This window comes from Rhinichthys klamathensis, unplaced genomic scaffold (genome assembly GCF_029890125.1).
Source record: "Rhinichthys klamathensis goyatoka isolate OS25496 unplaced genomic scaffold, OSU_Roscu_1.1 h1tg000059l_1, whole genome shotgun sequence".
NCBI classification, from domain to species: domain Eukaryota; kingdom Metazoa; phylum Chordata; class Actinopteri; order Cypriniformes; family Leuciscidae; genus Rhinichthys; species Rhinichthys klamathensis.
In genome coordinates this window covers 8,665,290-8,688,815 of record NW_026606604.1, presented here as the reverse complement: position 1 = coordinate 8,688,815, position 23,526 = coordinate 8,665,290, and the positions used below count along the sequence as shown (strand labels likewise).

General features: G+C 41.3%; 1 protein-coding gene across 1 annotated transcript in view; it reads right to left on the bottom strand.

Moving 5' to 3' along the window:
- Positions 1-20,102, bottom strand: part of pde1ca (phosphodiesterase 1C, calmodulin-dependent a) — an 83,721-nt gene extending 63,619 nt beyond the window's left edge. Inside the window, exons 1-3 of the mRNA XM_056249261.1 lie at positions 19,735-20,102; positions 15,610-15,660; positions 12,815-12,980 (exon numbers count right to left, since the gene is read on the bottom strand). Of these exons, the coding sequence (XP_056105236.1) occupies positions 12,815-12,980; positions 15,610-15,660; positions 19,735-19,819 (302 nt within the window). The 5' untranslated portion in view covers positions 19,820-20,102. The remainder of the gene's footprint in view (positions 1-12,814; positions 12,981-15,609; positions 15,661-19,734) is intronic.
- Between the last annotated feature and the right edge of the window lie 3,424 nt (positions 20,103-23,526).

Below are 23,526 nucleotides of genomic sequence, written 5' to 3'. Positions count from 1 at the left end.
AAAATTCTGTAAAGATTTCGCAGCAAAAACACATGTAATTTTACAATTATACTAAAAGGCCTTTTACTTTCTAAAAAGTATATACTATCAATCAGATGACAGAAGCCATATAGTAGATTGCAGATTATGTTGAAATTATCATGCCTTACAAATGTGTGTATCAAATATGATACACTTGGCTTTATAGGGTTAAAGGGATAATTCACCCAAAAAAGAAAATTAAAAATTAAAAGTGGAAAGACATTTTTGCATTCACTTAAACTTTAATGCTACAGTTAAATGATTTATATTTGAGCTTTAACTCCAATCACAGCTGGACTAAAGTGTTGCCCGACTGGCACCTGTCCAGCTCAAGTCTGAATGCTGTTCGCCAGCCGTCCTGTTTCCCTGCATTCCTGTAAGATCTCCCTCAATCTCGCTTTCATTCACTCAGTTCATTCTACTCAACGGAGCCGCACTCAACTGGAAAATTAGGTTTCTCCACTAAAATGAGCTCTGCCTGCTACAGACCTATCAGAGAGACGGCTGAAAGCTTGGCTAAAAGAGCAACGATAATCGAAAGAAAACTCGAGGCGCGCAGGCCGTTTGAACCAGATGAGAATGGGACGTCCACCTATGTACGCTCCCCCGAGCCCCGGCTAAAGATCGGAGGCGTGCAAAGGTCAAAACATCCATAAGTCAAGAGCCATCGCGGGCAGCTGATGTAAGGAGAAACAGACACTCTCCTGAAAAAAAATCCTGCTGTGTCTCGCACCTCAGACGTAATGAGTTCATTCAGAGGAGATGAACCTCAGCCTGCTGTGTTACACATGAATTTGCTCCAGAGGAAAGAGGGAGAGGGAGAAAGAGAAAGAGAGAGAGAATGGAGCGAGAAATGAATCCTCTTCTAACAACATCATTAGAAAGGAAAAATGCATAGGTGCATGACTGCAGCCTGTTTTCCATGCAGGAGAAAATAGACAGATAGTTAAGAAAGATTTGCAATAAACCATTATTTTGATAAGCAATTAATCTGTCAATCAGACAATCATTGCAGGAAGAACCTGGGCTCTTTTGACTTTAGCCAGCAATCATCTAGCAACTACTAGTAACCTGCTAAAAACTCAGAAAACCGGAGCAACCACACAGCACCCATTCACAAAATCCTAGACAGAGGGAATGAATTTCACAAGGATTTTCTACGGAATTGTCAAAAACAAGCACCTGAAAATTAAAAACATTCAGAATGAAATTAAATAAATCAGAGCTCAAGAGATCTGAGCTGTCATATAACCTATAAATCTCATAGCTCCAAAAAGAACTAGAATCAAGAACCAATTTATATCCATGGAGAAATTTCCAGGGTGTTCAACATTTCTCGACAGGTCGTGTAAAGGTGAATGTGTCTGTCATAGAGTAAAAGTCACCTCTTAGTAAATTAGAATAATAAATGCGGCTGACACTCAATCTGTGAGGGTCACGCTGAATCAGTTCAACTCTTTAGTCATGCAATTTCCAGATAAGACTAATGGAAGAACAGCCCTGCCAATCTTAATGTCTTATCCTTAATGGGGGGGGGGGGGGGGGGGTTCACAGTTTGATATAAGATAAGACTGGTCTTGTCTAATCACTCACTCAAAAGGTGCTTCATTGGTGCTCTCATTGCCCTTTTAATGAAGTTCAAACATCTCCTCACATTCACCCCAAAACAGCACCATAAAGGCCCCGATATACTCAAGGTAAAGTTCTTATTCAGTCTTTGTTTACGGGTAAAAAGGCGTCCACGCTGCTGGCCTGATTGTGTTCGAAAAGTATTTTGGGGCCTTAAAAGTAGTCAGTACAACTCGTGCACTATATTCCAGGTTATCAATACTAACTCAAAAACCATTGAATCGAGACAATGGACTGAGTTTAACTTGAAAACCTAATCAATCTAATTAGTTTACTTAATCAACTAGTTTAGTTCAAAGAACTGCCTCAAAAGTTTAAAAGACAAAATTTAAAACAAAGGTTATTCTGATTTTTATTTCTTCAGAGGACTTTGTATATAGTGCATGTGTAGCATATATATAAGTGCTGCAAATATAAATAAATTAGTGGACCAGTATCAGAAGATCTTAGTTTGGCTCAGGGAGGAAATGGTAGAGTTCAATGATACACAAGAGTCAGGACTGCAGTGCAATTGTGAATTGTATTACATATAAGACAACAAGTATTTACAATATTTACACGTGCACATAGGAGGTATTCAGTTCAAAGTTATTAATGATGAGCATACAACAATTTCAGAATTCACTCAATCATAAAAAGGTACTTGAAGCCGCCGAGACACAACCACCAGACGGACAGAGTCCAAAGAGTCCAGGATGGAACAGTTCATAAGATCAGTACCAATATATAGATGTATAAAGTGTCCAAAAGTGTGTGAAAATGTCTCTGAGGGTGTGTGCGCAGATGTAGCAAAGTTAGCAGCTGCAGCACCTCCTACCACACCGGTAGATGCATGCACTCCAACGCATCAGGGTTGGGCCTAGTGGCTCGCCATCAATGCACAGAACCTGGCCTGTACAAACAGGACCAATTAATACATCATTCTGGTTCCAAGCATCACAACTAATCACCATAATATAATAAAGTCATCATATTATCATAATCATTATCTCAGTTCATTCGTTTCATCATGTACATGATTCAATATAAATACTGCATATAGCAATAAATAATTTAACAATCAGCAAGAATACTCTTATAAATAGACAATATCAATAAATAACTTCAAAATACATTTCAGAATCAAAGAATAGTTGATTACTTCATAATTCAACAATATTAAGATTAATTATTAATGTTTTGCTCATTTAAATAAGCACAAAGTATATATATATAGTCAGACTCAGTATGATTAAGCAGAGCCAGCGCCAGCACTGGCTAACAGAACCATATACACATACAACACACTTTTAGCACCGTATAACAAACAATGACAACTCACCAGTTCCCACATCATTAAGTCACTCAACAGCAGTCATTTGCAACGGTAGAGGCAATCTAAAAGATTGGCATACATGATAGATAAACCAGCAGTTTAATTAATAAAATGTTTTACAGGGCTAAACGCCTACCTGCAGCAGCTCAACACACAGCTCGCGCACACACATACCAAAACAACAGCGCGCGGCCGTATTTAAAGGAAATGACGCAACACTCCATCTCAAGTCTCGCGATACTTCACGAAGTCTCGCGACAACGTGAACACAAAAAGGGAGCCGCGAATAAGGAGAATTTAAGGAGAATAAGGCAAAACCCATCTGGGTTACACCCTCCCCCTTTAAATCATGCACGTCCCGTTGCATAAAACTACAGAAGCAACTATTACAGTTTAGGGACAGAGTCTGCTGCGGCGGCGTGACTAAGGGCCTCTGTATAAACATTAGACAAGCTATGAAAAAGAGTTTGAACGACTGAAATTAATGGGTTGCCCAATACTGCATATTGAAGGCGTTGAAGGGGTTGACGCTGCCGCCCTGAACGTCTGGGTACTACATCAGATCCCAATGTATCACTGGGGACAGTAACAGAACTATGAACAATAGGACCCACAGATGACTCAGATTGGACCGGCTCACAAGCTTCAACCTCAGGCTCCAGCAGCACTTCAGCTTCAGGCACATTGATAGTCATTTCTTCCACAGGAAATTCCAATTCTCCTCCCACAGGTAGCTCCATCTCTCCTGTAACATGTTCGGTTATCGGTTCTGGTAGAGGACTTCCAGGTTCTTCCACAGGAGTTTCTACCTCGCATCTGGACATGGATGAATCTTCACCAGTGGTTGGCCAGGACTCTTCAACTTCAGGTAAGTGGTCTTCAAATGAAGTTGCGATTGAAGGTCTTAGTGCAGGTATTTGTGTAAAAGATGGAACAGAATCAGCGTCACTTGGGGCTGTCGGCAATGTCGACCCCACAATGTCACCGATCGTTGGTTCATGTTCACATCCACTCGCTTTTTCCACACTGAACTTCATTGGGAACTGAGGAAAACTCCCAAGGATGGTAAGTTCAGCATCCTCTGTATCCTCATCCTCAAAAACATCAACTTGGTCAGTGCAGTTGTGACTCTGGCTGCGAGTATGGGGTTTTTGAGCAGGAAAATCTTCTGGAAGATCCTCTGTAGCAGAAACCGATAGGAAGCCACAGGGTAAGAGCAGATCACGGTGGAGTGTGCGATTAGGGCCCCCCCTGGTCTCTGGTCTCACAATGTAAACTGGAAGATCCCCGGCACGTTTCACAACCACATACACCTCTTGTTCCCACTTGTCTTCGAGCTTGTGTTTCCCTCGGATTCTGAAATTCCGAACCAGTACTCGGTCACCAACATCCAAGCTTGCAGGTTTTACACGTTGATCAAACCGACTTTTGTTCCTTTAAGGTGACTTCTGAGCATTCTGGCACGTAAGTTTATAGCTCTCCTCAAGAAGTGATCTTAAGTCCTTCACATACTGGGAGTGCGAAGGAGAGGAAGAGTCACGGACTGGCAACCCAAAAGCTAAGTCAACCGGGAGCCGTGGTGATCGACCAAACAGGAGTTCATAAGGTGTGAACCCCGTTACTTCATTCCGCGTGCAATTATACGCATGGACAAGAGGTTTAACGTACTCCCTCCACTTAGCCTTCTGCTTGCTCTCAAGAGTTCCCAGCATGTTTAACAACGTCCGGTTAAAGCGCTCGACAGGGTTACCCCTGGGATGATATGGCGTAGTCCGAGTTTTCTTGATGCCGGCTACATCGCAGAGCTCTTTAATCAGCTTAGACTCAAAGTCTGGCCCTTGGTCAGAATGTAGGCGTTCTGGAATGCCATAGCAAACCATGAAGTCGTTCCACAGACACTTCGCCACAGTTTTGGCTTTCTGGTTCGCAGTTGGAATAGCGACTGCAAATTTGGTGAAGTGATCAGTAAGTACCAAGATGTTCTTGGTGTTGCTGCTGTCCGGCTCAAGGGTTAAAAAATCCATACATACTAATTCCAAAGGACGACTGGTTTGAATATTTACTAAAGGAGCTGCCCTTTCGGGAAGAGTCTTACGTCTTACACACCGACCACAGGTTTTGATGAAGTTCTCAACATTAGCGGCCATTTTTGGCCAGAAGAACCGCTGCCGCACCAAGTCCAGGGTTCGCTCTATGCCCATGTGCCCCATGTCACTATGGAGACTCTTCAGGACAGCAGCACGCAACACTGGGGGCAGAACAAGCTGAAGGACAAGTTTATCTTCGTCCTGTCTTCTCCGGTATAAAACTCCATCTTCCAACTCCAACCGATTCCACTCCCGTAACAACAAGGGAAGCTCAGGAAGTTCCTCTCGAACAGCGGAAGAAACCTTTTCTCCTGTCTCAAGCTGGTAGAGGACTTCTCGAATTGCTGGGTCGGCCCACTGCTCCTCTTTCAGGTCAGCGTGGGTCAGAGGGGAAATGACAGGAAGGCCATGCGACTCTTCCTCGGCAAAACAGTCAGGAATAATATTAGTATGGACAGAAAGAGACTCAACTAAGGTCACATCAAGTTGAGTGTAGTCAGCAGGACAGCAAGATCTGACAAGACTGCTCTGACAAATAGCAACCACAATGTCGGGGGAGATTTCTGCAGCTTCACCGGGGTCACACAGTTGCTCAGCTAGTCGGTTCACAAATTCCCATTCTTCACAGCTTACAGCCTTATCTGGCATTTCATGATAACGTCTGGACAGAGCGTCTGCATCAAAGTTGTGTTTACCAGCACGGTACTGCATCTTAAAGGAATACGTTGACAGCGCAGCTAGCCACCGGTGGCTTGTGGCGTCCAATTTTGCTGAGGTCAAAACGTATGTAAGAGGATTGTTGTCTGTAACAACTGTGAAGTTAGCACCATAAAGATAATCATGGAATTTCTCTGTGACACTCCATTTTAAGGCCAGAAACTCAAGTTTGTGTGCCGGATATCGAGATTCACTCTGAGATAGGCCTCGGCTGGCATAAGCGATAACCCGGAGTTGATCATCCTGTTCTTGGTATAGAACAGCTCCCAACCCGATTATGCTAGCATCTGTGTGAAGGATGTCGGGTAACTTTGGATTTGCGAACCCAAGGACAGGAGCAGATGTTAGTTTAGAAATCACTGTGTCAAAAGCAGTTTGACAATCTACTGTCCATCTCTCCCCAAAAGACTGCTTCGGGTCCAGGAACTTTCCAGCAGGACTTTTAACTTTGATAGACCGACAGATGGGTGCATAGCCTCTAGTAAGGCCATTGAGAGGTTTTACTATGGTGGCATAATCCTTGATAAACCTCCGATAGTATCCTGCAAACCCTAGGAATGACCGTAGCTCTTTAAGATTTCGGGGGACTGGCCAGGATTTGAGAGCTGATATTTTTTCAGGGTCTGTTTCAACACCCTTGTCAGACACAATATGTCCAAGATAACGTACACTGGACTGGAAAAATTTGCATTTTTCAGGCGACAACTTCAAGCCGAATTCCTTCAAGCGAGTAAGTACTCTGAGTAAGCGTTTCTCATGTTCCTCTAAAGTGTCAGAGAAGATAATGATGTCGTCTAGAAATACAAGGGCTTCCTTGAGATGTAAATCCCCCATACATTTCTCCATAAGTCTCTGGAATGTACTTGGAGCATTCGTAACGCCTTGCGGCATCCGATTCCATTCCCAGAAACCCAGCGGTGTGACAAATGCGGTTTTAGCCTTATCGGCTTCACTCATTTGAATCTGATAATATCCAGACTTTAGATCCAGAACCGTGAACCATCTGGAACCCGTTAATGCTGAAAACGACTCTTCAAGGTTCGGCAGGGCATAGGCGTCTTTCACTGTTTGTAAATTTAATTTACGATAATCAATGCACAGCCTAACATCGCCATTCCGTTTTCGGGCCACCACAATTGGAGAAGCAAATGGTGACTCTGACTCCCGGATAATGTCAGCTTCAAGCAGATCCCGCAAATGGCTTCGAACAGCTTCAATATCGCGGGGATGGATAGGCCTGGCTCGAAGCTTGAAAGAGGTTTCATCGTGGAGCTTGATATGGTGTTTTACTTGGTTCGTACAGCCGAAATCAAGGTCGTGGTAAGAAAACACTTCGGGCATTTGGTTGAGCTTGGATGTTACTCGCTCCTTCCACTCAGGTGGGATAGGTGATTCTCCAAAATTTAACTCCAAAGTACTTCTTTGGGAACCTCCTTGGACTGGAGAAGCATTTACGGTGTGCTGGGCCAGGATGGTAGGTGATGTACCAATATCAGCAATTACTGTCATTGGTGGAATGAGAACATCTTGTACAGACTCGTTCATAACGAAAACAGGAACCTTGTAGGGAGCATGAGTTGGAAGTGTGATGAGACAACTCTGGACGCATAGCCCACCAGGAAGAGGTGATATGGGGTGTTCAATCACAGCCCATTGAACTTTAGTTGGACTGTCTACTCTGGCAGAGCCTTCTAGAACAATGGTCTGACCAGAAGGAATCATGACTGGTGTCTGACTCAACAAATTCACGGTGCCTGCTCGCCCCACCTGGCTTTGTTGGTGCTTCAGTTGTAGGAGCTTTAGGACTGCACAGTACCCTTGGGCCGTGGGTTGAAAATTAGAGATGTCACTACTGGTGTATCGCTCATATAAAGGCTCCAGAGTATTCATACCAATAAGCACAATTGAAGAACCCTCAGGATGACCATCGGGTACAACCAAGGCAAGAGTCGGTATTTCAAGTTCTTCTCCTACGAACTCTTTGTGAAACCCTATGGTCACCTCTACATACCCCAAGTATGGCACTGACTGACCGGCGGCACCCTCTACCTGGAGTAAGTCGTAAAGTGGCTTCACAGAGTGATCGCTGAGACTCTGGTTGTAAAAAGAGACTGGAATCGTAGTGACCTGCGAGCCAGTATCCAAAAGACAATGGTAGTTCTGTCCAGCAATCTGGACGACTGCAGAACATTTTGAGCCTACCAGGCCCTTTGGAAGCTGTATGTTTGCATTCTTTATCTGGGGCTGTGACACTTCTACACACTTGACAATCTTCTTTCTTTCCCTGGGACGGATTTGGTCCCCTCTGGCCCCTGTCTGTCCCACAACAGGAACCGGACTCAGTTTAAATGGACGGAGTTGGAAGTGTTTTGTTGGTTGCTAGTGAACTGTTTCCTTTTACGAGCAACCAGGGTAGAATTGGGTTCATTCTCACACTGGGGACGGATGTGGCCATCCTCACCACACCGAAAACAATAACCAGGTTTGGCCTGAGTAGGTGTGGATCGACGAAGCTGCTGATTGGTGGCCCTGGCATGTGGCTTACTATAGGTGGAAGTCTTGGGAATAGCACTGGTCTTTGACTGGCTGGTCGTTAGCATGGCTAACTGTCGCTGGACGTCAGCTAGTTGTTGAGTCAGTTGCTGGGTGATGTTAACCAAAGCGGTAACTGTAGCCCCATCTTCAGGGTTAACACGAGCAAACTGGGCATGAGATGCAGCTTTCTGCCGTGTAGACCCCAAATATTGCTTCATTCGATGTGCCTTTGCTGCCTCTCTGTCCTCTTCAGTGCGCAAGAGGAGCAGCAGCTCAGCAAAAGTGGGTGGACAAGTCTTCTTTTGTTTTAGCTGAAGCTCAGCGATCAAAGAATTGTCCCAGCATCCACGACAGAACTGGTTCAACAAATGTCGATTTAGTTCAGACCCTATGACTCCTCCCCTCTTCATGGCGGAGTTCAGGACAACCTGGAGCCGTTGGAGATAGGCAGATGGTTTCTCACCGGTATCCTGAAATGTGTCCATGAATCTAGCAAACAGTTCATCCCCATCTTGAACAGTAGCATATGCAGAGTCAAGAGTGTCTAGATACACTATAGGCAGTGTGCTGGAACTCAATTGCTTGACCATATCTGCTGCTGGAGGAAGGAGGCTCTCCACTATCCTCCTGGAGCGATGGAGGTCGGACACAGATGAATCCTTCAACAGCAGTTCTACCCCTGACCGCCAGGTGTCGTAGTCAGCCTCATGAGTAGGCCTGGGAAGCCGACCTGAGAAAACCCTGATCCTCTGGTGATGTGCTGCACTCTCCTCATTTTTTACAATGTGCTCTACTACGTAGCGCTGGACCTCAGGTGGATGGACGTCAATGCTGGCAGTTGAATGTCTCATCCCCGGCTGCGTAGGAGCAGAAGGATCAATGCGGAGCTCAGTGACTGACCTGGGAGCAGCAGTATCCACAAGGGGAACAGGAATGACTGATGGAGCCCGAGTTAATGGCTTCACTGATGGCTCTAGCAGCGTGGGCAACTCAATACTTGGTGGGTCTTCCACATGAGGCTCAGAGCGGAGCTTGGAGACCGAAAGTCCAATCTGAGACATCATTGTTTTGAGCACTTCTGTGTAATCCACCCCAGTTAATTTGGCTAAATTCTGTAAATCAGACAAATACAACATAGTTTTAGCTTTAGCAAAGTGATCTGTACAAACAGAAGATAGCTCCAAAATGCAACATCTATGTGTCTTTTTAGCCGAGACCCATGTGTACGGCAAAATGGGACGTAGCGCTTCCAAAGCTGCACCACTAGTAAATTCAACAACAAGCACACCATCATACTCAGATTCAGTCTCAGAAATTTTCTCAATCTCATTGACTGAACCATATTGGCTCAAAAACTCAATGACTTCATCACTTTCTGGTTCTGTTATGCCCTCCAACAGCACAGCATTTGGTAATTTGATACCACGTTTCAAAAACACATCCATTATTGTTACTGAACTGCAATAAACCCAAATCAATACCTCAAATGTACATTAAACTCACCAATTCCTCCTGGCTGGCTCGCCAAAGTTATGTAGCATATATATAAGTGCTGCAAATATAAATAAATTAGTGGACCAGTATCAGAAGATCTTAGTTTGGCTCAGGGAGGAAATGGTAGAGTTCAATGATACACAAGAGTCAGGACTGCAGTGCAATTGTGAATTGTATTACATATAAGACAACAAGTATTTACAATATTTACACGTGCACATAGGAGGTATTCAGTTCAAAGTTATTAATGATGAGCATACAACAATTTCAGAATTCACTCAATCATAAAAAGGTGCTTGAAGCCGCCGAGACACAACCACGAGACGGACAGAGTCCAAAGAGTCCAGGATGGAACAGTTCATAAGATCAGTACCAATATATAGATGTATAAAGTGTCCAAAAGTGTGTGAAAATGTCTCTGAGGGTGTGTGCGCAGATGTAGCAAAGTTAGCAGCTGCAGCACCTCCTACCACACCGGTAGATGCATGCACTCCAACGCATCAGGGTTGGGCCTAGTGGCTCGCCATCAATGCACAGAACCTGGCCTGTACAAACAGGACCAATTAATACATCATTCTGGTTCCAAGCATCACAACTAATCACCATAATATAATAAAGTCATCATATTATCATAATCATTATCTCAGTTCATTCGTTTCATCATGTACATGATTCAATATAAATACTGCATATAGCAATAAATAATTTAACAATCAGCAAGAATACTCTTATAAATAGACAATATCAATAAATAACTTCAAAATACATTTCAGAATCAAAGAATAGTTGATAACTTCATAATTCAACAATATTAAGATTAATTATTAATGTTTTGCTCATTTAAATAAGCACAAAGTATATATATATAGTCAGACTCAGTATGATTAAGCAGAGCCAGCGCCAGCACTGGCTAACAGAACCATATACACATACAACACACTTTTAGCACCATATAACAAACAATGACAATTCACCAGTTCCCACATCATTAAGTCACTCAACAGCAGTCATTTGCAACGGTAGAGGCAATCTAAAAGATTGGCATACATGATAGATAAACCAGCAGTTTAATTAATAAAATGTTTTACAGGGCTAAACGCCTACCTGCAGCAGCTCAACACACAGCTCGCGCACACACATACCAAAACAACAGCGCGCGGCCGTATTTAAAGGAAATGACGCAACACTCCATCTCAAGTCTCGCGATACTTCACGAAGTCTCGCGACAACGTGAACACAAAAAGGGAGCCGCGAATAAGGAGAATTTAAGGAGAATAAGGCAAAACCCATCTGGGTTACACATGAGTCTCTTAAAGTCCACCTGTGGTAAAAAAAATCAAGCTTTTAATGTTTGTTTATACGTCTATGTGGTGTTTTTAATATGCTTTAAGACAAACCATGTGCAAATTCATAAGTCGACACCATTGCTGAGTATTTTCTCCTTAAAACTGCGGTGAACCAAAGAACCTTCTCAAAAACTGCGGTGTGAAATCGCTGGTGTTTCTCACGTCACAAACTATCTTGTAACCAATCAGGTCAACGAGTGGATCTCTTAGCTGGTGTGAGTGAGTGGAGGCGGGGCTCATAAAATTATTGACTACAGGGGGACTTTAAGACTACTTATTTCTTTGGACCAGTTCTATTAAAACTTTAAATATGTTCTCTTGAATCAGGCTGATATGATTCTCAAAAGGACAAGATTATCAGTGAATTAGTTTTTGTGACAATTGTGGCCACTATGAACAGATATTATGTTTGGGTGAGCTATCTTATTAATTGTTCATTTTGGTCATTCTATATGTTGTATGCATCTCTCTGGTGAAGGGTTAAATTCTCTCTATGGGACATCTGATGACAAGGAGGTGGGCTTTGGCTTGGCACATTGTGCTATCCCATCATGCCATGTTCAGACTGGTTACTTCTCAGCTGGAAGGGGAGACTCTCTCACCTGCAACCCATCACCCTATACCTGCCAAATGTGCCTTCCCAAGCACCCCAAGTGCACAATAACACACTAATAGAACATTACGGATTCACTGGAGCACAGATTTACAGTGGATATTTATAGCAGCCGATGCCTGGTGCTGACGTCAGGACTAATGCCATACGGTTCTCCCCTGCCTTCCTCTCACAGGGTGATTAATGAGGAGCTGCTCGCTATACAGAACATCACAGTCCACTGGAGACTCCCTGTTTAACACAGCCGGTCGCACCAGCAGACAGCTGAGTCCACATATCACACGGTTTCATCATTTATTTTCCTGTCATACACTTTCAGAAGGCCACAATGACAGGATTTATGCGTCTGACGTCCATGTGAAATCCGTTCGGGATACATGGAATGGATTAGGATGGTTAACTGAATTGCTGTGAAACTGGGGTTTACGGCATTGAAAAAAAGGGATAAAATTGTACCTTACGAACAACTGTAAAAATTTAAATATGTGATTCAGATTTTTTTTCCAAATAAAATAAAAAGTATGGTCAAGAAGTGTTTTTTTCAAAAGTCTGGACACACCAACTCAATCAGAATTTAAACAAAAATCATAATAATACATTTCTAGGATGCTTTTTAAACAGTCAGTAAGATTTTCTTTTGTCGTTAAAAAAAATATCATCACATTAATGCTGAAAGATCCTTCATCGTGATCTAAAAGCCTTTTGGTTAGAGCTAGAACCTTTTTTAAGACTGTAGTCTTTTACTACTGGAATGCCTGCTGTGATCTGAAACAGAAGTGATGGTTTGACACCATAGCTCTAAAAAAAATCAATAATCTTGTATAGGCCTGCCAGCTGTGCTTATAAGCAGAAAACACAAACACAAATCACTTTATGCGACATAATCACTGTATAATTCCTGCTATCTGAGCATGTCCATTCACCAGTTTGACCCTACAGTGCTTTTAGAGCTGGTAAAGGAAGTGGATTGGACTGATTGATCGAGAGCAGATATCAGCACAGATCGATTGATCGATTCACTAAGAGGTGTTAGTGAGATGTGTGATTCCCTCCAAACCTTATGGCGGTCTTCTCCATGGCATCGGGACTGTCGACAGAGGGCAGGTCATCAGCTAGAATCTCCTCTGGACTCCGCGGGTCAATCAGGATACCCCGCTTGTCTTTGTCCTTGATCCCGATGCCTGCTGTGATGGCGTTCCACAAAGCATTCTGTGACTTGGAACCTAATGCAACAATCAGAGATCAAAAGCTCAGAGGGGTGTAGACGACAGAATGCAAGACTGGGGCAGAGTGAAAAGCAGACAGAGAGATAGAGAGATAGAAAGATTGAGGAAGAAAAATGTTGTGTCATTTTTCTGTTCTGCCAACATGTAGTCGAGAGGTAACGGTTTGGCTGGTTACTTTGGGTAGACAGTCCCTGCTGGTAGATGCTGTAACTGCACCATTAAGAGGGCAAAAATATATATTTATTCATTGACTGTAGGGTTGGTTGTGCACCAGAATTTAATGTAAATTTAAATGTAAACATTTTTTTAATTGAGGTAGTGAACAGGAGGAAGAACTGAAATTTGAATTTGAATGTAATAAATTAGAAGTAAAATGAATTTAAATAAAAAAAAGTTCATATTACTGTCATTTTAAACAAGAAAGGTAAAGTTTGTAAGTGTATGGATGGATGGATGGGGTTGTACTGTAGATGGATGGATGGGTTGATGGATGGATGGCTTTGTAAGTGTATGGATGGATGGATGGTTGGTTGGGTTTGTAAGTAGATGGATGGATGGTTGGTTGGGTTTGTAAGTGTATGGATGGATGGATGGTTGGTTGGGTTTGTAAGTGGATGGATGGATGGATGGTTGGTTGGGTTTGTAAGTGGATGGATGGATGGGTTTGTAGATGGATGGATGGATGGATGAATGGGTTTGCAGATGGATGGATGGGTTTATGGGTGGATGGATAGACACTTAAAGGGATACTTCACCTCTGGAAAGATGAATGTGTATTTAAAATGGGTCATTTATGTAGAAGAAATGTGAAATTATTTTTGAATTTGGAGCTTTCTAGACTGAGAAAAGCCAGAAAATGTATTTTTAGCTTATGTGGATGAAAGACAACAACTCCCAGAATGCACTTGCTTCGCTGGCCTAGGAGGCCACGCCTACCGGTAACAGAGCGCAGTAGTTAAAGGGGCATTCGGTAACTCTAGCCACTTATTCGCTGATTTTCACTTTTCTTGTCGCATGTTTTCTCAACGAGCTCCCCCTACAGCTGTGGTGTGAATATTTCACAACACTGTCTTAAATTCACTTGCGGCTTCCTCCTCCCCTTTCTACCGTAGACGCGCTCATGTGCTTTTGTTATTGTCGGATCCGGTGTGTTGAACAAATGAGTCCCAGACACTCTAACTTTATCGTGTGGAGCTATGTCTACCGAGATGGAGGTGTGTGTGTTTCTAATTGCCGTAAAACAGTTCGTGTTACTCGCTCTTTCTCGCTTCTCACGAGACTTCCTATTTCCAACTTACCGGGACGGTAGTCCCTATGTTGCAAGGCTGGTTTTCCGCCTGGGAAGGCTGGGGGGAGCGGGGAAAGTCACCATTCTCACCAGAACAGGTTATTTAAACATCCAAATGATTTCTAAATGGATTTATTAAGTTGAAAAAGTTGCCAAGTGCTGCTTTAAACGACAAGTCTAGGCTACTAGTGAGTCTCCGTGATGAGTCTGCCCGGGATTTCGAGATCGTTCTACAGTCGCCATTAATTATGTTTACTGTGGCGAGCAGGACGAGACTGAGGGCCGCGGGAGAACGCCGCGAGGCCGGTGGCGTGATTACTGATGACGAGCGACACCTGTGAGACGCACCGGTCTCGTATCTCTCACGGAGGAGCGGGAATTTTCTTAGCAATGTTAAAACACACATCAACCGATCACTTGTTTAGCGTTCATGTAAACACTACATTCAGATTCACCAATCGGAATGAATTCAGTTAGATTGAAACAAAAGGTGTGCATGTAAACAATGAATGGCGACTGCAGAAAGCAAAAGCTGAACCCAGGACATTTTGTACGATCTCGACGGCCGGACATGTCCAGGAAAAAGAGGATGGTAACCCCTACTACTCAGCTTTCTCCACAGAACAAGAGCCTGCTAGCTTAGCTTCCAAAAAGAGATGTCTGACACTATGTGTACATTCTGTGAGTGAGATCCCACCCTCTATGGGCGGGATGAGAACATGCGGGACAGCCCCTACTACTGGCTGTAGTCTTTAGCCTCTGGCCAAAAAATCCTCCGATGGCGCAAAATGACGATTTTTGCGTCATCGGAGGATTTTTTCCAGACAAAAAATACACAAATCTCTCGTCTCAGGGGGATATGAGGGTGGAAAGCACGGCGATTTAAAAATACTACAGGTTTCCTACTAATACAAAGCTTAATGCTAAATCCTGAAGTATCCCTTTAATATTATTGTATATTATAATATCATTATTAGACACAAACAGATAGTAAGACAGACAGACAGGTAGACAATAGAAATATATGAAATAGATATACAGACAGCTCTGGTGATTAGGTCAAATAAATATTTACGAAACTGAGTGTCCATGAACAAACATGGCAGGATGAAGTAAGCATAATTTCAGTGCCTAGCCTAGCCTTCAGATGGCACACAGACAACATGAATGATTTCTAACACCTCTCATTGCTGTTATGATCACAGACCCGTGGGATTGTGAAGACTGTGAACTTTACTGTGTCACACTCATACCTGTTTCCTCACTGTGCAGGAAACAATTCTAAAGTAAAAGTGAAGTCAACAGCTTTCAATCACGTGTCTAATTGCACATACTCACGTGCGAAGCGTGCCAGAGGTCTTGAGCTGCTCTCTCCCGCTTCATTCGCCACTGTGGAGGGAAAGAACAAAACACAGACAGATGAGTGATGTAGACCTTTCTTCAACAATCATGATGACTCATCAGAAATCGCTTTTCCTCGCCACACATTTCAAGTTTGCCACAACCACACTCACAGAGTTTCCGAAAACAAACATAAAGAACAGAAATTGATTTTCAGATGAAACAGAAAAATAATATTGTTTGTTTATGTTGTTTACCTGATGCACATTACAGCATGCCTATAAACGAAGCATAAATCATTTCCCTCACAGTGTTATTTGCCTATCATTCATGAATATGCTATGGTAATTTGATAATGATATAGTAGAAGATGTTTTAATTTACTCAATACAAAAGTGGAATATTTTAGGAATTTGGCATTTGCCCCGTAGTGAGAGAGGCAGATGAGAATGAGTCAAAAGAGGGAAAAGAGAAAAATCATAAAGGAGATTTCTCTTAAACATAGGTAACTTAAATTTTGTAGTCTGCTGCTTCTCAGCAGTTTATCTGAGATATAATGCAGTAAAATATAGACACAAAATTTCTCATTAACGCACAAATTAGCTAGCTATGCCATTGCCAACTACATTCAACTTATCCCTGTAACGTTATAACTGTCACTTCACCTCTTATTTTATAATAAACATCTGAAAACAGTTGATACTTACATGAAATATGACTGTCCTCTGGACAGAACAGAAGAGAGAAAAACGTTTTATGCTGTTTTAGGCAAGAAATGGTGATTTATAGACAAGAAGAATTCAAGGTCACAGATAAATGTGTGTGACATTGAAAATACCACAGTCCTCCTCCATTTTCAATAAATGCAGACATAAATCCTGCTCTGGTTTAAACGCTATCGGCTGCTGAGGGGACATGTGGTTTTTATGTGTTTACTTTAAGAATTTCTGCTGGGAAAAAGTTCCCTGTTAAAATCCGTCGAGGCTTCCATGATTCTGAGCAATAAAACGGCCTCAGGATGGATGAGTAAAAGAAACCACATGAGGTCAACACGCAGCTGTGTTGTTTACACAGAGGAAGTGCTGCTGTATAAACTGAACGGACAGCTCCTCTCGCAGGCCACATAACCACACTGCACTGAACTAATTACATTATTAACAGTTGACCGCTGGAAGCACCGTTTACTCAATCCACAAGAGGGATTGAAAAACTAATAACTTATCAAAAGGTTACAGGCATTGAAATACATGAAATGTAAGATTACTTATATAAACTTAACTCCCAATAAAATTAGGCTATATAAAATAAAATAAATGTTATTTGAAATAGAATCCATTCCAATGAATAGCCTACATCATAAGTGTGAAATAATTGCTTCTTACTTCAACTAGTTATTTCAATTTGTTGCCAATGCAATATTTCTAATTTTCATTTAGTTTACATTTTTTAATTGATATTTTTTTATTATTATTTCAGAATGTACTGAATTTGCAAAAATGTTTAAACAGTATTAGTATGTGTTAACGATATCATCCTTGGTTCTATGGGGGATTTTTAAAAAGTTGGGTTTCCCACAAAAATAGCAATTTAACGAAATGAAAGACAGAAAAATCATGAAACACTGAGAATCCCACAGGTGAATAAAAGGGCTGAAAGAATGAGAAAGACAGAGAGGTTGTTAAGTGGGGACTGCCGGTCCGCAGGGGGCACAGAGGTAATGAGAGGGAAATCAGAGAGAAGCCTTTAGCACAGTGAGTTTGTCCAGCGAGTCAGTACTCAGGAGAAGAGGAAGGACTCTTCATTAGAGATAATGACTCCCCCTGGGCAGCTCACACGACTCCTCTAATGTGCTGACGACAGAAAGGCCTCCAGCGAGGGGCGCACGCCGTCACCCACACCTCCCCTGACAGGTAACCAAAGACCCCTTTTTCCATTTAATGCCTTGGATCTCCATATCTACGAGTCTGCATATGTGTGTGTATATATATATATATATATGTGCATATAGTTCTTATCATATATTATTGTTATATATATATTATTTTTCTAAATTTTCTTTATTATTATTGTATGCATATTGTTCTTTAATTTTTATTGTTAATATAAAGTAAAGCATTTATTTATTATTTATTATATGTAATTGTAAATAATAATTATTATATTATTACTTGTATAATTATATTTATATATAATTATAAACTTTACTAAATAATATATAATAATAATTATAAAATAAATAATAATAATTATAGTTGTTATTATTAATATTATTATACAAATATAAATATAATATAAATACATAATTTTCATAATTATATAATAATAATTTAGTAATATTAGTGGCAGTAGAGTTGTTGTTGTTAATATAATAAAAAATATTATATATATATATATATTGTATAACAATAATTATTATTATTATTATTAACATCATTAACATACAGATTTGGGGTCTCCTTAAGGGCTCCACACCTGACCCATGAGCCTTATTGACGGCTCCACAGGTGCTTTAATGAGGCCCCATTGGCCATTCTAAAGCACACACACACACACATGGCTCTATGGGGACGGGATGGGTTGGGGATGATTGTGAGGCAGAGGCAAGAATCACTAGGTCGTGACATCACATCCTGCCTCCGCCGGTGACCATGGAGACGGTAATCGCAAAGGCAGCATGGGAGATCCACTGGAGAAAACTCTTATCATTGGCCCTGTGCGTTTTAAAAGCGTGACTGTTGTGTGGGCTTTGCTTTAATGATAAACACAGGCTCCCGTGAGAATTCATCCAATCAAACAGAAGTCACAAATGGACTCCAAATGATCACTTTTTTCTTTTTTTTTACCTGATACCTTCGATTTGTGCACCGCTGTGGTTTCTCCATTTCTTCATCTCCTGATTGTGGTCTGTTATATAAGCCCATGACCTTTTAGGAGTATAATTACCACCATCCAATGTTCTGCCACCACAACTGTCATGTCATATTGGATATTGCTGTTCAAGCTCTCTTTGTTCTGTGCCTAAATCAGCTTACCCTGTCAGAAAATCAACGTCCTGATATCGTAACCATCACCATCTGACAGGGCATTAAACCAATTCAGGCTTTTTGAACGACACAGAGCATTGTCAATCATTTTGTGCCCAAAAAAAGTTGTTTCTTATGTAATCTAATTGTACTCAGGCGACTCAGAGACACCCAGAGACTGACTGTAAGACACAATCACTTTGTTGCTTTCTTGTTACTATGACAGAACAGAAGACAGGGAATTTGCATGCAAACTCAAACTGTCTTCAACCAATTTACCAAACCTTTGTGCATGTGTTAAGATGGCGTTTTCTTGAGACATCTCTGAAGCCTTTTCTGAAACCTTCACATATAAAAAAACACCACTGTAACTACACCCTCATGTCTGAGAGACACCATGACCTCTTTTAATAGCTCAAAACATACTAAATATACTGACGTATCGGGTTGATGATACCTGTTACTTAAACTTGTTAACACGCTTCAAATGTTCTTCATTTAAAAATGTTCGGGGTTTAAGAGACCCCCAAAAATAAAACATGATTAAATGCCACAGATTTCACATGCTAAGGTTTTGCTTGGTCTATTTGTATTTTTGTTTATTGGATGTTCTACAATGTGTTTTTGCTCAAACTGACCCAAAACAGACACAACATTACTATACTGGATAGCAGTCATTGTTCTGAAAATGGTAACTTTTTTGTAACATTTTTTTTTTATATTAAATGAATTCAAAATAACAACAATATTAATAATACATTGATGTATTATAAAAATGATGATGATTTTTGTTTATAATTAATAACAATAATATTTTTTATTATTGTTAAGAATGTAATATTTTTATAAATTATTATTAAGAAAGAATTTCTAACAATAATAAGGATGATTACTGTTATTATGAATTAATAATAATAATCATTACTATTCTTAACTTTATATTTCTGTTTATTATTATTAAGAAATAACTTTTGGTTTTAAAATCCCAAAGGCACTTGTAGCAGCTCCATGCTCGCTCACACAGAAAAAAAAAAATCAGTGCTGGCCATCGAAACACACACATCCACCCACACACACATACCTGATCAACTGTTCTTACCAATGGTGAAGCTGTAGCCATCGATGCTGAAAGTGGCACTCCGGCATTTTTTAAATCCTTGTTTTTTGGAGCTCAGCTCTGACATCTTCTCCAGTTTACTCTGTCCGTCTGCGAGAGGAGAGAAACTCTGGAAACACACTCCTCAGGTGGGAAAACGTACTGGGAAAGCAGGGAACGTCAAAGATCAGAGAGGATCATTAGAAAAGAAAGTCACAGGGTTGGCATCTGCTGCAGGGACCGCATCCCATCTGTAAAAATCCCTCTTGAGCTCATCATTCAGGCCTGTTTCTCTGTTGCCTGCCTTTCTTACACTGTAAAGAGAATAAACACACATGGGAGATCTCTCTCTCTCTCTCTCTCTCTCTCTCTCTCTCTCTCTCTCTCTCTCTCTCTCTCTCTCTCTCTCTCTCTCTCTCTCACACACTGTGACCCTTCCCACTGCTAAACTGTGCTTGATTATAGGCTCTCTCTCTCTCATTCACTGTTAAACTCACTCGCCCATTTACTTGAGCGCTAAGCATATACATTCACTGATCTGAGTCAGTGATACGTGCTGATGTTTATTCGTGTGCCTTCTTTAAACCTGTGTGGTTACTGTACGTGTGGGTGTGGGCGTGTGTGTGTACAGGTGAATGTGTGTCATGTGCTATTGCAAAAGGGCAACCTTTTTATGATGTTCAAACAAAACACTTTGTCAGAATTGCTGGTTGGATGAGATTAAAAGAAGGCTGTGGTGTCAAAAACAAAACAGAATCCATACAGGACCCATTCTGAATTACTTAATTTTAGTTTAATCAAATTAAAAATGTGTCATCATTTATTCCAAACCTGTATGACTTTTTTCTTCTGTGGAACACAAACGAAAATATTATGAAAAATATCAGTATAACACAGTTGTTTCCCCATATGTAAACATCTAAGACAACTCTTAAAAGCTCAGTTTCACCAGTCATTTGAAACGAGTAAGAATGCGAATTATAGTGCAACTCAAGAAGCATCGCCACTAGGGGCGCTATAACAGGCATTAGTGTAAACTGTCTTCTTCTACAGTCAGTTTTCTACTAGTCTGGATGCCAGCCCGAACCCCGCCCACAACATTTTTTGGTCGGGAAGTTCGGTCTGGACTCGATCCATTGAGGAGTAATTATGATCGGTTCAAAATTAGTCGGGCCAATCAAATTGCCAGGGCGGGCTTTATACGATGATGGACAGATGATCTGCAGTTACGTAATCATCACGTTATTAAAGAGCGCTTGGGTTGAACTGGTTTCCCTCAGAGATGACTGCAGCTGGAGAACTGAGATGTATAGATTCCGCTATCGCGTCTGTTTTAGAAGAAATCGACAGCGCATTCATTTTAAAAGACGAACAGAGAACTGCAATCAAGGCATTTGTCGATCGGAAAGATGTGTTTGCCGTCCTTACTACGGGATTCGGCAAAAGTTTATTTTATCAGCTGGCTCCGATGGTCAATAAGAAGATGGGACGCAATGAAAACCCTGCGGTCGTTGTGGTTTTTCCTTTGGTCGCACACTCGCACTCATGGAGGACCAAGTAAAAGAAGCAACACTCATTATTTTCAGACTGATCTCATGAAATGGCGTATGTATGACACGCCAATTCGTATTTCCATTTTTGGCGTGCTATCAACACGCATAATCGCTTTTCAGCGTGTTTATCAACGCCGTTGACTTAACGTTACATTACTGTTACTGTATATATAAATATATGACCTACCCCAACCCCGTCCCTAAACCTACCCGTCACTGGGGTTAATACCATTTATGAGTCTTCCCCTACCATCCTAGGAAAAATAATATAGCTCCCCAGATGTAGATCTACATTTTGCTTCGTTTCGCTCGGACATTTAATGGCGTGTACATACACGCGGAATCACTCAGACATTTAACGGCATAGACATACACGCAAAAGATGACGGTTCGTTTCTGCGTGGACATACACGCGGATAGCTCAAAATGCGTATAGATAACACGCCACTTGACTTGAAAGTGGCGTGTATGTTTACGCAAAGTCATGATGCCATGTTGTTATTTTACTACTTCTTCCAGCGTGCGTGCAGTTGAGTTCTGTTGAAAAACTATGCTAAGCAACTATACGTTGCTCTGATTGGTTGTAGGTCTATCCAATTGAGTACAGAGTTTTTTTTTTTCCTGGTTCGGTTAAGACACGCCTCATAATCAAAGCCCTTTGGAGCAGTATCAGACTCACATTCTGACTAGAATATGAGTATGACGAAGTCAGGCTAGTTTTCTACATGTCCCCTTAAGGAACGTGGTGGTGGTGGAAAAAAAGTGTCTGCATCCGAAAACTTAGGCAGCTGACTTGTTGCCTCGCTGCCTTATAGGCAATGCCTCTTCAGGCAGCGTTTGTGCACTAAGGTTCCTCACGAAACTGATTTCAGAAAACTTAATGATCTACAGCAAAATAGAGTGAGCTTTGGTGCGAACTAAACAAATATTTTAATACTACAGTAGTAGTTTCTCACTAGAAATCACATCAGAAGCGAAAAACATTGGTCAAAAATGTACATTTACACAAAAACTGACCAGCAACCGCAACTTTTAGACGCCATCTTTCTTTTTCTAGCTCAACTGCTGTCATCAAATGGAACGCACAGGATTGTGGGATATCAAAGGCAGCAAAGGATAAATCCATGCAGCCTTCAAAAATAGATCAGATGAAGGTATCTTAAGCTAACATTGGATTGGGACGTGCCTTGATGCCTTGGAACGCATCCTTCGAAGACAGCATTTTTAAGTTTTCGGATGCAGCCAATATGAGACGGGAGGCAAAATAATAGGTCAATGCTTTTGCGTTCTTTCGCAAATGTTTTGCGTTCCCCCAAGAAACTTCATGTTCACTCGACGCACGCAAAACCTTTTGAGGTGTCCCTTTAGGTCCTCCGTAGTTTTCTCTTTCTGGCCAACTATCTTAGCGGACCAACAAGCCAGTTTGTACACTGTGAACATATTCATAGTTAGCTACCTGAATCATAACACATTTGGTTTAATGGCACAGATATTTGAATGTGACTATCGCCCCCTATAGAGTACGGATGTCTGTTTCCTCCACAGTCACATGAGTAACAGGAAGTATTCAACAGGACGGTGCATTTAGTATGTGCAAGCCAAGAATTAGTGTTGTGTACTTGATATGTTTCTGTTCCACCTAACACTAGATTTCTATTGTACGAAAAGCACACATTTCTTACTATATCTTTCCAAACATGTCTTTTAAACAGGACTCTGAGCTCATTTGAGTGATGCAACCATTCACTGGTGTTATGTTACAACCCTGTGGCACTTCAATTCACTCACTGATTAGACTTCGTGATCTGAAAACCGCACGTACACGAACTCAAGCATCAGCCATTCTCTCTGTTTCTCTCTTTAAAGTTTTGAATTACATCTTCAAGGCACATGTAATTTGCTTTCATAAATGCATCTAATATCTGAAGATCTATAGTACTTGCCCTGTAGCTTTTGGTGCTGTAGATCTGATTATACAATCCAGATATTAAAACTGGTAAATTAGTTATTAGCCACTGCATAGAGAAATTGAACAAGCAAAAAAACAAAAACAAAATTGATATTAGATTCTTAAAGCTTTTGGATAGAGATCCCATATGAATTTACTGCAGTTTTATAAAAATAATAACAATTTAGGCAGAAACTGTGGTTTCCATGGTATTATTGTTTTGGGGGGGGGGGGGGGGGGCTTGGGGGGGGGTCTCCGCAATAATAATAATTAAAAAAACATAACAATGTTTCC